The 14,109-nt window shown below is 30.0% G+C and overlaps 1 protein-coding gene across 2 annotated transcripts; it reads right to left on the bottom strand.

Annotated features, from left to right (window-relative positions):
- Positions 1-8,417: 8,417 nt before the first annotated feature.
- LOC141676708 (cytochrome P450 704C1-like) lies at positions 8,418-12,650 on the bottom strand. Of its 2 annotated transcripts, none has more exons than XM_074482412.1 (6): positions 11,995-12,650; positions 11,647-11,903; positions 9,485-9,512; positions 9,057-9,392; positions 8,770-8,973; positions 8,418-8,679 (listed from the first exon to the last, which is right to left on the bottom strand). In XM_074482412.1, the coding sequence occupies exons 1-6, from the start codon at positions 12,514-12,516 to the stop codon at positions 8,494-8,496; spliced, it is 1,533 nt and encodes a 510-aa protein (XP_074338513.1). In that variant the 5' UTR covers positions 12,517-12,650; the 3' UTR covers positions 8,418-8,493. The 2 variants fall into 2 exon arrangements, with proteins under 2 accessions (XP_074338513.1, XP_074338512.1); XM_074482411.1 differs by having other exon boundaries at positions 9,054-9,392; positions 11,995-12,643.
- Between the last annotated feature and the right edge of the window lie 1,459 nt (positions 12,651-14,109).

Here is a 14,109-nt window from a genome sequence, read left to right as displayed (position 1 = left end):
AATAAGAAAACTAAAAATAATCACACTACGAAAATGTTGTACAGTTTGTGTGGTTTATTTATTCAGAAAAATAATATTTCATATAAATATAATAAAATTTTAGCTAATAAGAAAGCTAAAAATAATAAATTTTTGATTCAAAATAAAAATTTGTCAATAATTTGTAATATATAAATTAGTATTTATAATACAAAATTATAATAAATAAGAAATGAATCTATAATATATAAATATATCTGTATGTACATTATATATTTATATGTTATAAATAAATTATACATATGTGGTACATTTTGAACCGCAATATTAAAATATCAAACCGCAAATCGCATCGCACCGCACAGTTTATGTAAAACTCAAACCGCAATCGTATCATAAAAATTAAAAATTACATTTTACGGTGTGGTATAGAATGGTGCGAGCGATTTGATGATCACCCGAACAGGCATGTAATCAAATAGCAAAAGAAAATGAGTTTCACTTCCTAGTTTTCATCTTCTCCGAAGCTCAAACGAAATTTTAAGTTTAATAGTTAATTAAGTTGTACTCCATTTTAGAAATGTGTTTAATTTTTAAATGATAATAACCTCTTTCCTTTTTTTTAGCCAAGGATAATAGTCTTTTTCTATGCCCCGGTCGTACTCCTGTATTTTTCTTTTTGCTTTATGAAATTAAATACATATACAATTACACTGGTCGAACTCGTAACATTTCGCAAGTTGCGGGGACAAAGAGCACCAACCGTTGCTGGGATATTCCTGTATATCGTTAGTATATTCTTGTATTTCGTTCTAGTGTAAAGTTGAAAGGAAAAAATGTAAACTTGAGGTAAAAAAAAAACACAACAGAGAGGCCTAACCAACTCAACTGCACCAGCCTAGCTGGCTTCTCCAGACAACGGACTAGTAGTCATGAGTTAAATCTTGAAAAAAGATGGGCCAAGCCAAGACAATTACAGTTCCTTTGTCTGTGGGGGGGGCATTCCACGTGGCCCAACAAAAAAATGACAGAACAGCATTGCAGATGGGGGCTGGTGGGGGGCTCCAAAAGTCTAAATTGTGGAACTAAAATGCAAATAGTCATGGGGGGTATTGCTTATTTTCCTAGCAAGGCTTTCTTTCTTCTACACTTTTTCCGCAATTTTTTCATGTTATTTTTTTCATGACAGGGAATCCCCCCTTGCTATTCTAGAACCTAAATATCTATATTATACTATGTAGGAAATGTTATATTTTACAACATAATTTTAATTTATATAGAAAAATGGACCAAAAAGATGATAATACTTTTATATATTTTGATTTATGTACTTCGTGGGATAATTTTGTATTTTACGTTAAATTTGTTTTAAAATTTTAAAATTCTGAAAATAGCGTTTACCTAAATTATTAGATGTGTGATATTTTTTGAAGTTGGCTATTAAAACGTTTTTTTTTTTGGTTAAAAACTTAAAATTATGCTCCATTTGGTAGTGAAAGATGATATCGGTGACTCACGAACTCCTCTAAAATCATATACTTCAAACAAAAAAATATTATTTTAAAATAATCATTATATTAGAGGAGTTTGTGTAACAGAATTTATGAATTTAAAGAATATTAAGTTATTGAAATTCTTTTTATATTCAACTTTATATTTACTGAAAATCTAAATTTTGAATTATTTAAGTCAAAAATAAATTATTTTTGTCATTTTTTCTTTGGGTGAAGTCAAATTGGTCACTAAAATTAATGTCATTTATCATCTATTATCTTTATAATCTGCAACATCAAGTTTTTAGGGAAATATTTTATTCGAAATTACTATTTTACCCATATATTTTAATAATAGGAATCGAACCTATGCCAACTATTTGTAAATTAAACACATCAACCACTTGAGCTATAGAAACTTTTGGTTAAACTTTTATAACATTAAGTATTGAGTTAGAACTTATTTATTTACATAAGGTGTCTTGCCTTATATTAAATTTTATATTTATTTTAATATTTATATAAACATAATGATTTGAGACTTGATTGAATAACTCATTTATAAAATTTTAATATATATATAAACATAATGATTTGAGACTTGATTGAATAACTCATTTCGATATGTTAAATTTACACTTATAACAAACATATGACTTCGACCAAATGAGCTAAAAGCTCATTTGGTTAAATTTTGATAAAATCAAGTATTGAGTTACATACTTCTTTCTTTATTTTGGGTGACTAAACATATATAATTCAATATTTATATAAAATAAAATTATTCAAAGACTTGGGTAATTAGTTGATTACAATATAATAACTTTACACTCATGTGCAACAACGGGATTATAATTTTTTTTAAAATTATACATTCAATATATAACTTCTTATTAATAATATATTATCATATTAACTTGTTAATAATATCTTACCATATAATAATAATTTATTAATTATCGAAAATCGGATAATTAACTCACATCGAGATACTAACTTTATAATTGTGTAACAACCAGGGGTATAATCAATCCGAGACGAGTCGAAAACTGTTAGGCTCGTACTCGATTAAAAATATTCGTGTTCGAGCACGAACTCGAGTTCAACCGAACTTTAAATTTCAAACTCGAAATTCAGGTCGTTAAAAGTTCGATAGGTTCAAATTTTTTGGTGAAAATATATAATTCGAAATTAATATTTTGCGCCCTTATTTGAATGAATATGAAAAAATATTATTGGCTTGTATAATTTGAACTTGTGACACCTATATCCAAACATGTGACTTCAATCGATTGAGTTAGAGGCTCATTTGATTATATTTTGATAACATCAAATACCAAGTTATATATTTGTTTCTTTATATTGGATGGTTAAACCTATATAATCTAATATTGATATATAATAAAATTATTCTAAGAGTACTTGAGTAATTAGCTCACTACAATATACTAACTTTATACTCATGTGTTAGGAAATAAATAACACATAGAGGGGGGTGAATGTGTTTTACTGTTTTTAGGCTTTTCTTGAATGTTTTTGGCTTGGTTGAACAAAGTAAATTAATTCTTGTAGTGAAATGTGTTCATGCAGAGTTTAAGTTTGCAGAAAATAAAGAACACAGATCTTCAAAACTCACTTAATTTTATATTAAAATTAAGACTATTTTGCTACAAAATTTCTAGGCTCTTTGTTGATAAAGAGCTTAGCTTCTTCTTGAGAGTGTTACAAGAAATTTGATCTAAATTGTTACAACTGACTAATGACCAGTGTTAACTTTATAACTCAGTTAATTGCTGGTTTACACAGTGTGTAATAAGACATGTTATTAGCTTTTCTAAACTGTCACTTGTCATTTCTATTTATAGAAAAGTAGATCTTCCAATTCTGGCTTAACATATCTTTAGCATCCCGTGTTCACTTTGATCTTCCTCTGTCAGTTAATCTTTACCATTGATCTTGCACATTCTTCAAGCTGCTTTTTGTAGACTTGTCAATCCCGCTGTTGGATTGTTTGTTGATTGTTTATCTTGGATATTGAACTGATCTACAACTTTGTACTTTGAGATTGTACCTCGAGATCTCCAGTTTAGGTCTATAGAACATTTGACATCTCGATAAGTATAAGTATATTGGCTTATCGAGATCTCTAGTACTCCATATTTAGTTTGACTTGTAAAGGTCTTCAGTTCTCTATAAGAGAATTTAGGCTTGTCGAGATCTCTGGTCTTCACATCTTCATTTGACTTATCGATAACTCTTAGTTCACTAGTAGCTTTTTGATTTGTCGATATCTCAGAGTTCTCTAGTCAAATTTAACTTGTCGATATCTCAGAGTTCTCTAGTCAAAATTTAACTTGTCGATGTCTCTGAGTTCTCTAGTGAATTTTGACTTATCGATATCTCTGAGTTCACTAGTAGACTTAGACTTATCGATAACTCAGAGTTCTCTAATGAATGTAGACTTGTCGATAACTCTGAGTTCTTTAGTGAAGAAATAACTTGTCGATATCTCCAATCTTCATGTCTTCTTGACTTGTCCATATCTCACTGAGTTCTCTAGTAGCTTTTCTGACTTCTCGATAAGCCATTCTGGAGTTCTTGAATGACTTCTCTGTATCATTAAATCTGTGACTTGTAGAGATCTTGACTTAGAGTATTTTTCCTAAAACAAATTTATTCAACTCCAAATTTCTTCATAATTCTTCTGAGGCATGATCTTCTTGATCTTTTTCAGATAGAATTCTTAGGCTTGATACTGTTTATAGAAAAAGACTCCAGTCTGCTCCTTTGACATTTTTACAGACTTTAAATGTTACAAGTACAAAATACAAATTAAGATAACAATACAACTTACTTAGGGTTGACAAAATGTCTTAGTCTTGTTAAAGTACAAGCATGTCTTTCACAACATCATGTACAACCACACGATTTTAATTATTTTTTTTATTTATAAAAAGTTTACAAATATTAAATAAATAACTTGTTGATATTATGTTGCCATATTAATTTATTGATCATATATTACCATTTAATAATAGTTTATTAAATATTGAGACTTGGGTAATTAACTTACTTCGAAATACCAACTTTACAACAACTAAGGGTATAATCAAGCCGAGTCAAAAACTTTCATACTTGATCTCGATTAAAAATGTCCGTTTCATACTTGAGCACGAGCTCGGTTTCACCCGAATCTTAAATCAAGCATGAAACTCGGGTCGTATATAGTCTGGTAGCCTCAAGTCCAGCTCAAAAACTTGAATCAATTTCACCAAATATAGACAAAAACTCGAAATAGGATAGGTTATGCTCGAATTCGATTCTAATAAATATAAAAAATATTAATAAAATATTAAATATTTAGATAAAAATATATTTCTATTAAAAAATAATATCGGCTCGATATGACTCGTGAACCGTATGAGTCGAGTAATTTGAAATTCGAGTTCGACCGTGCAAAAAAAGTTACTATTTTGCCCCCATATTTTAATAAACATGTCACCTAAACATTATAATATTTTTTGTATCTCCCGTTGAAAAAATCATTGAGACTTGATAGAAAACCATTATTTTTAATGATAAGAGTGCACTCTTAACTTTACATTCGCGACACAATATAAATTTAAGGATATTCGTCGTTACAGTAGTCCTTCTAACATGAACCACACAATATGGTATGAAACAACACGCAAATATCATAAAAGTACACAAAAATAGCAATTTTTTTATAAATAAAGCTAGCTCGTGCCTTACACGGGTAATAAAGCTAGTTTATCTTAACGACATATCAAAGCCGTAGAAAATGTAAAATATACCTCTAAACATGTGTCAATAAAGTAAATATTCTCTTTTATTGAGTTTTATACAATTTTCTTCAACACTACTATAATTAAATGAAAATTGTGAATTCTAGTATTTTAGATAACATATCTAGATTTTTAAAAAATATTTACTATTTATTTTAAATTTTACAATATTTTATCCTGTTAAGAAAATATAAATAGTACATAATTTTTTTAAATAAAGATATATTATCCAAAATACTAGAGTTTATAATTTTTCATTCGGTTATAGTATTCTTAGAAAAAAAAATTATATAAAACTTAACAAACAAAAAATATTTACTTTATCGACACATGTTTCGAGGTATTTATGATATTTTATATGACTTTAACTGAAAAAAATGATCACCGAAAGAAGTTTTATCTATACTCTTTATTAATAAGAGAAATCATATTTAGTTTGGTACTAAAAGTATCAAAATACCATAGTACAAAATTTTGGTACTATAATTACTATTTTCATCTCTTTATATTTATTTTCAAATTATTTAATTAAATTCTATCTCACGAGTCCTATTCTCCATCGACTTTAATTAATATCCACCGAAATATTGACATCTATATATTTTAAAATTGAAAGACCTTAATTTACTTTTAAAATTAATTTTTTAAAAAATAAATTATATTTGTATTTAAATTTAATTAAGTAGAATTAAACTAATATCTATTTACTTTTAAATTAAAAAAATTTATCAAGTAATATTCTCTTAAAAGTTCAATGGAGACCACATTTTCTTTGAATACCACTTATGTTCTGCAATTAAAATCTTGCATAAAAATACTGCAAAACGTATTATTTTGCGAATAATGTTCTACAAAGATCATTATTTTATTCAAAATTTTGAATATCATACATGTACCACATGTAAAACATCACAAAAAGTTTTATTTTACGAAACATGTTTAGTTTGCTGAACATTTGTTCAAATTGCAGAACATACACATTATATTTATTAAACTTATATGATCTTGAACAATTTTAAATACTTTACAAAATAATATATTTCATAGTGTTTTAATTGCAAAATATAGGTGGTTTCCGAGTTCTGCGATAAAAAAATGTGGTCTGCATAGAATTTTTCTCTTAAATAATATTAAATTATCTAAAATAATAAAGATGTTTGGTTAGTAGTAATAAAATTAACCTCTTGAAATTTTATAACAAGTAAAACTAGTGTGGGTTCATAACTATACCTTTATGGTGAAATTTCATAACACCACATGGGATTTAGGATTTAATAATATTTATGTACTCTTTATTAATAAGTGAATTCAATTTTCACTTGTACTAAAAATATCAAAATATCATAATACCAAATTTTGGTATTAATGCTATAATTATTATTTTGATTCCTATATAGTTATTTTAAAATTATTTTATTAATTAATTAAATTTACTATCAACACGAGATGAATACAACTTCTTTTAGTTAATATCCACCGAAATATTAATTCTATATATTTCTAAATTGAAAGACATTGTATTTAAATTCAAATTAAGCAGAATTAAAATAATATCTTTTTACTTTTAAATTGAAAAAAATATATCAATAATTATCAAGTAATATTAAATATTAAATTATCTAAAATAATAAAAATATTTGATTCATATGTTAATTATACAATTCGTTTAATAATTTTTTTTTGATAATAATAAAGTTAAAATTCTATAACAAGTAAAATAAGTACATGATCAAGACTATAAAATTTCATAATATTCAATACTAACATTTATGTATTATACATTCTTGTCTGGTTCAATGTTTTACGAGTAATAACTACCATTTTATATTAATATTTTAATTTCGATCCGTGTCTCACATGGAATTATAAGATTGAATTATATACAAATAAGGATTTAAGTTTGTAATATACTATACATTTTCATTAGGTTCAGTTATTTACAAGTACTAATTAAATATTTTATATGAATATTTTAATTTCGATCCGTATTCATAAAAGATTGTAAGATTACTAGATTTAATTTTATACAAGTAATAATTAATTTTTTTTAATCTGCTTGACAGCTGTTATCAACTGATATCATTTAGAATTTGATACTTAAACATTTTTTCTTTTATACGATCCTTTGCTGCCTCAGCCTGCATGCTTGTATGTATGGCGATATTAGAAAATTGGTCCATGACCTCATGTTACTGGTCCAAGCCTGACAATATAATCGATTTTATTAAGCTGCCATAGAAGCAGCCGCCTCATTACATATGTTTTGATTATATCCAAGTTGAAACAGCCAGATAAAATATAAAGATTACATAGTATGATCTTCCAATGCTGCATGGGCTAGATTGTTCCACTATTACAATTATTATCTTATTAGTATTTTAATTTATAATACCCATATGACATGTTTAATCAGAAATATAGTTTCACTTGCCAAAGCCAGTTTCATAGTTACAACTTATAAGATACCTTTGCTTTGTTTCCATGTAAAATAACTGTACCTGCTGTATTTTCTATAACTAAACACAAACAAATGATGTATGATGGAACACACAGCTACTGGAAATAGTAGATATAACATCTGTGTTTTAACACAGACATCAGAATTGATCACCAAAGCAGTGTGTAAGGATGGCTTAGACCGCTATTAAAAACACCAATGTCTAAAGCTAATGGCTTTTAATAGCACATGCAAAGATATCGGTTAAATCTGAAAAAGACAAACGGCTAAAAACCGATGTCTGATGGCATATTTTTAGTAGTGACACACAGGGATTGCACAATTCATGATGTTATCAGCGAATCGGGTGATATAGTGTGAATCCTGGCTTTGGAGGCAACTTTCTTAGAATGAAAAGGACTAAAATGAATGGCAGTATCTCTAACAACTGCAAAGTTGTAATGGAGAATGTAAACCTCTGATTTATGTGGGGATCATGTATCCTCATAGCACTCCCCCTAGGGGTCCAAACATAAATGGTTAAGTAGTATGAACTCCATTATGTGCACAAGGTTTAGCAATATTTAGCAGTGGAGAATGGAGTATACTTCTTTTACTACAAGTTGTCTCTCTGTTGCTTATAAGCATTTCCAAAATATGCAAATTACATGCAATCAACTTAGAAATAGTAATTATATTGAGTGAAATACTGAAGGTGGCATTCTTAACATGCACTTTTCATTATGAACATATTTTTACACATAATTACAGAACATATCTAGGCTGCCCTTTGAACTGCACTTAGATGAAGGCCTCCGTTGATGTGGAGTGTGAACATGGTCCTATAAGTCACATTTTCTTTCTCATCACCAAGTTTGAAACGAATAAATCGAAGCAGAGCAATTGATACTATCTTCATTTGTCGATAAGCAAAATCTTTGCCAAGACAGATTCGCGGTCCAGCCTACAAAATAATCACAATTTGAGCTAAAAATGTCAGATGTTCTTGCTATTTATTATTAGTTCTGTTGTAGCCAAAAGAAATGAGACATACATGAAAAGCTACAAACTTGAATGGTGATTCAGGAACGAAAACACCGTCACTGTTAAGCCATCTTTCTGGTCGAAAATCCTCAGCATCGTCTCCCCATATATCAGGCATCCTTCCCATCGCGTATGACAAGTAATAAACACCATCCCCTTTATTCAACTTATAACCATCAGGGAGAATGTCATCTTCTTCAGCACACCTTCCATCCTTAAACATACAACAAAAATTTGTTAGTAGTAGACATTCTGCAATTTACCGATATATCAGTGAGGTTATTTGGATAATACCACAGGCACTGCAGGGTATAGCCTTAAGGTCTCTGACAAAGCCGAATGCAGGTAGTGCATTTTCTCAAGTATTTCATCACTTATAGAGCCTACGAAATCTTCAATGCTACTTTCATCGTACTTACTCCCGAAAACATCTCTGATTTCATGTGATATTCTCTCCTGTACAAGTGGATTCTTGCAGACCATATAAAAAAACCATGAAAGTGTATTTGCAGTTGTATCTTTGCCAGCAATTATAAAATTCAGAATTATATCCATAAGGTATTGATCATTCATGTTCTCTGGATCCTTCTTGCTCTCCACCAGAAATCTTGAAAGTATGTCCTCCTTTTCATTCTGAAACTCATTGAGGTTAACGCGTAATTGATATAAATTAATTACAGGGAAATAGTGGGAATGTAAGGGGAAAAAGGACGTTGAGTACTTACGGTATGATGTTGCATTTCTGATTGTTCCCTCTTGTAACACCCCCTTCCCAAAATGAGACGAGGGGTTACTTATTAAATCTAAACCTAAAAAAAACAGAGCACTAAAATCCAACATATAATATTATAAAGTCTCCAAAATTATCCAAGTCAATAAATGCGAAGAAAATTAAATACTTTAATAATAAATGTCTAAAATAAATGCTAGAAGTCCAAAGATCCTAAGAAATTGTCACAAAGGTATCGCTCCATCACACAGCCCCAAAAGTTCCCCTAAGTACCTGCCAGAAGAAGAATACGGCATGAGCCAAAAGCCCAGTACGGATTTGGAATACAATTTATAAAACAAGAGATCAAAAAAAAAAAAAAATAAATAAATAAATAATCAGCCATTTATAATAAAACAAAAATTTTAAAAATAAGTAAGGCTGAAGCAACGAGGGCTAAGATATTTCATACCGAGAGCAAAACAAATAACAAATACACACATCATAGGGTACCTAATGTGTGCAACAAACCAGTTAACGAGTACGGCATATACAACGTCACTGTCGAATCAAATCACAAATCAAACTCTGGGTGCACCCACGTATCCTGAAACAAATATCACAATGGCCAAAGCTCTCCTCCTGAGCTATCAAAAGGATACGCCATGACCAATCACACTGCCATGGAAGTGTCATGCCAATGGTGCCGCAATGACATGGCTGTAGTACCCCTACAGCTGGTTAACTCGGTATACCCTATTTCACTCTAAGGGTTCAAATAAAATAATTTTCACAATTTTAAGAATCACTTGCAGCAGATATTTCAAATATTCTAAACAGATATTTAACAAACATAATTTTAAAGCTCGCAAGATTAAATATTTAAAACTTCCAGAACAGATTTAAAATAATTTTCAGAGATCAAACGAATAAGAACGGAATGAATAAAAATATGAAGGGAAAGAATCAGATATATTTAATAATAAAAGGAGTAGCACTGAAAGAAAGGGGACGAAATCCGTACCTCATCTGATGGACCATTAAATCGGATTGTTGAAATACGATTGAAAGTGAACAACTTATACTAATTCGAATTTTAACAGCAGATAAGTTAAGGATTTGAAATAATGGTCAACTGGAGAAATAAAGTAGATTTAACAAGGATTCCAAAATGATAAGATTCATCAAAAACGCACTGATAACGAATTAGTTATGAATTTTTGAAGTTCAGGTATCACAGCAGAAATTATTCAGGAACAGATTACAAAGAAGGCAAATTTAGACAATAAAGACAATCTGATCTCACTTCGACTATAACTAGACAATGAAAGAGAATTCTCAGAGGTTTCATAATTTATAAAGATCATAATTTTATGACGAATAATGAAGAAGATATGAATTTTTGAACATGAAACAACTATGCTGATAAGTATAAACAGACCAGAATATTTGTAAGGCAATTTAGGCAATTTAAAAGATTTAAATATATAATGGGTATACCATATAATGAAAGAGAATTTCATAAGCTTTCCAGATTGATATCATGAGTAATTTTCCGACATAAGATCGATTTATAACGAATTTTAGAAGGTATGAAAAACTGTTCACGTCATAAATCTGAAGGGTCACAAAGAATGGATATTTGCACATAGTTAGAGGCTGATTCCACAAAATATGTAAACATGGAAGTTGTAGGTATCGAAACAAGCTTTCCAGAAAATCAAGAATCAATGAATTCCGTGTACAAACGAATAAGTTATGGATTTTACAACAGATACGAGATGCTGATTTTATCACATACGAATTTCAGCACAAACAAATAAGAAGATGAACATGATATGATTATGAAGAAGAAAAGATCGATTCTCGTACCTTGATCAATCGAATAACACAAGAATAAACTTCTAAGATCTTCTTGTCTTCTCAAACCCTAGCCTCTAAGAGCGGCTCCAATTAAAAAGACATAGAATAGGACATAACTTGTATATATATATATTTATAGGCCCACAAGCCCACAATTAATAGAATCCTATCCCTAATCTAATTAATAATATAATTACTAATTCTATTCCAAATCAAATTGTATTAAAAATTACTATTATTACTAATTCTAATCTATTTCTAACTAATACAAATATTAAATAGATAATAATTAAAATAAAAATACGGATATTACACCTCTTCTTAATTATCAAATTATGCACATAATCATGTATGATTTTTATGTTCTTGCTAAGTGAAGCTTCTGAGCCAATATTAAGAAACCGCTTCAGCTGCCAAGTTGGATCAACATAGCGCCAATATGTTAATGCATTTGAATCATCAAATGCCTTGATAAATGCTTTTTCTTTTTCATCCGATCCTTCCAGACAATTCAAATCGACTCCGAATCCTACTTTAAATATGGAGTCCAAAGTACATCTCATTAGCAAGTCCTGCAAATTTTTCAAAACAGCTATGTTCTGTAGATCCACAAGACTAACTTTCATTTGGACTAATTCTCAATAATTGATTGGAATTGCTTACTTGTATATCAAAAACTGTGCTTGCCATAGAAAACTCAGAAACAGTTTTAACCAATTTTGTTGCATTCTTTCTGAATACTGTGCAGCTAAAATCTCGAAGCACCCTTGTCGAGAACTCATGACTTGCAAGCTTTCTCTGCTGGCGCCACTTAACACCATCAACAACAAAGATACCTTGGCCAAACAGATCAGTAACTATATTAACATTGTATTGACCTTTGGAGTATTTATGAAAACTCGTCTTAAGTACATGTTCGATATTTTGTACATCAGTTGTGTAGAGTTCACTTTGATCTGGAGCAAGAAGCCTAAAAGTACCATGTCTTTTACAAAGTTCTGCCAGGTAGTCATGGAGCCTGTTGTAATAAAACAGCTGACCGAATACAGTTCCAGCCACCGGAGGGTATTGGAGATCTCTGATCGATTTCCCGGTGAAGATTTTTAGCATTAGAGCTGAGAAGATTATAAGAGGAAGTAGTGCTAAAATTACCAAGAAAGCAATGATAGTACTGATGAAGTCCATCTTTGAAGGTCAGTAGAAATAGTTGATCATATCTTGTTGTGTTTGTATTTATAAATGCCAAATTCGATGACCTATTTTCGATTGGAAATAATGAGGCCAATTAATATTAGTAGTTGTTGGATTAAAACAGTCCAAGATGATCCAAATTAACCCACTATCTGAAACACATGTAAATATGTTATGTCATAGATAAGGACATAAACCGTTTCTAAACTGTTGTCACCTTCTGTTTGCTTCCTTCCTAACGAAGGAAAAGCAAGATTACAAATTTATTTATCTACAACAATGAGTATCTTCTTTCTTTCTTCCTCGAAACACTCCAATTCGATTGAGGTGCAAAAAAATGTGCTTATTCTTTAATGATAGAATGATAGAATGATAATGAGTTGCAGCAAAAGGCCAAGTCCATAGGACAATTATTAGAATAACGTCTAGTTTAAGTAATGTAATTCCGGTCTAGACCTCCTGTTAATCTTATGTTTAAAATTCACTGAAGCACATATATAAAAATGGTGTTGGAAAATGGAAATTTGAGGACATAGCATGTCTTGTTGATTTAAGTGGAGGTTGTTCCTTACTATAAGAACATAAACTTTCGTATTTGGATTAAGACATTTTCTTAGTGAAATCTATGTAACAATAAGAGCAAGAATGCTTATTTGTATAAGAGTTGTTTCGGTTTTAGCTGACAAGCATATTGTGAAATTTATGCAATGTTCAGGGCCTGAGGCTAGAGGTTCAGGGCCTGATAATGTGCTGAAATAAGTTTCTGCAATGTTCAGGACATGAGGTTGGAAGCTCAGGACCTGATGGTATGCTGAAAACGTTTCTGGAATGTTCAGGGCCTGAGACTAGATGTTTAGGTCCTGAGGTGCTGAAAAGTTTTGGTTTGTTTAGGGACTGAGGCCTGAAGTGGAAGCTAATTGTTAAAACTATATAAACATGTTTTGTATAAATAAGTATATTATATATTAATATTTGAGTGAGGATTATTATTATTTTAATAATAATAATAATTGGACTCTTATAAAATATATAATAGATCAGATTACATACGTTACTTTAGTAGAGAAGAGCAAAAGTTGAAGTTGTAAAAATCTGAGAGGGAGATAGATTGGGAAAAATAGAAAGAAACCCTAGAACATCATCTCCCTGACTCTCTCCCACATATACATACATATATTCATTGATTTTCTAGGTGAATTGAGGTGCTGATCGTTGTTGAGCCTTCTCGTATTTGTGAACGGATCGCTCTGAGCTGTTTTATCCTGAAAGTGATATTGCGGCAACCCATCACAGCGTAAGTGGGACAATAATCTCTTCAAGAACAGTCAAGTCTTCTCGAGGGCTTGGCGACTCAGCTGATTCTTTAATTATGATAAAACTTCATAGAGCTAAGTGATTTTATCTAATTTCTTGTCAATTCGGTCTCTAATTATAGATTATTTGTGCCTTCGTGTTTGTTTCGTTACTTGGTTGAATTTGCATGTTCTTGTTAATTTGTTATATATAACTGTCCCATTGTTGCACGTAGTGTTACTTCTATTTAGAATTATACCCAGCAATCTTGAAGAGATTATCTGTGTTATATAT

Source organism: Apium graveolens, chromosome 8 (genome assembly GCF_009905375.1).
Source record: "Apium graveolens cultivar Ventura chromosome 8, ASM990537v1, whole genome shotgun sequence".
In the NCBI taxonomy this organism is placed as follows: Eukaryota; Viridiplantae; Streptophyta; class Magnoliopsida; order Apiales; family Apiaceae; genus Apium; species Apium graveolens.
The sequence above is the reverse complement of the archived record's forward strand: the minus strand, read 5'-3'. Positions and strand labels throughout refer to the sequence as shown.

Coding starts and splice junctions, on each gene's coding strand:
- LOC141676708 (XM_074482411.1), bottom strand. CDS start 12,516: ATGGACTTCATCAGTACTATCATTGCTTTCTTGGTAATTTTAGCACTA. Junction 9,393..9,484: donor CAGAAATGCAACATCATACC/GTAAGTACTCAA, acceptor AATGAGTTTCAG/AATGAAAAGGAGGACATACT. Junction 8,680..8,769: donor TCAAGTTTGTAGCTTTTCAT/GTATGTCTCATT, acceptor ATTATTTTGTAG/GCTGGACCGCGAATCTGTCT.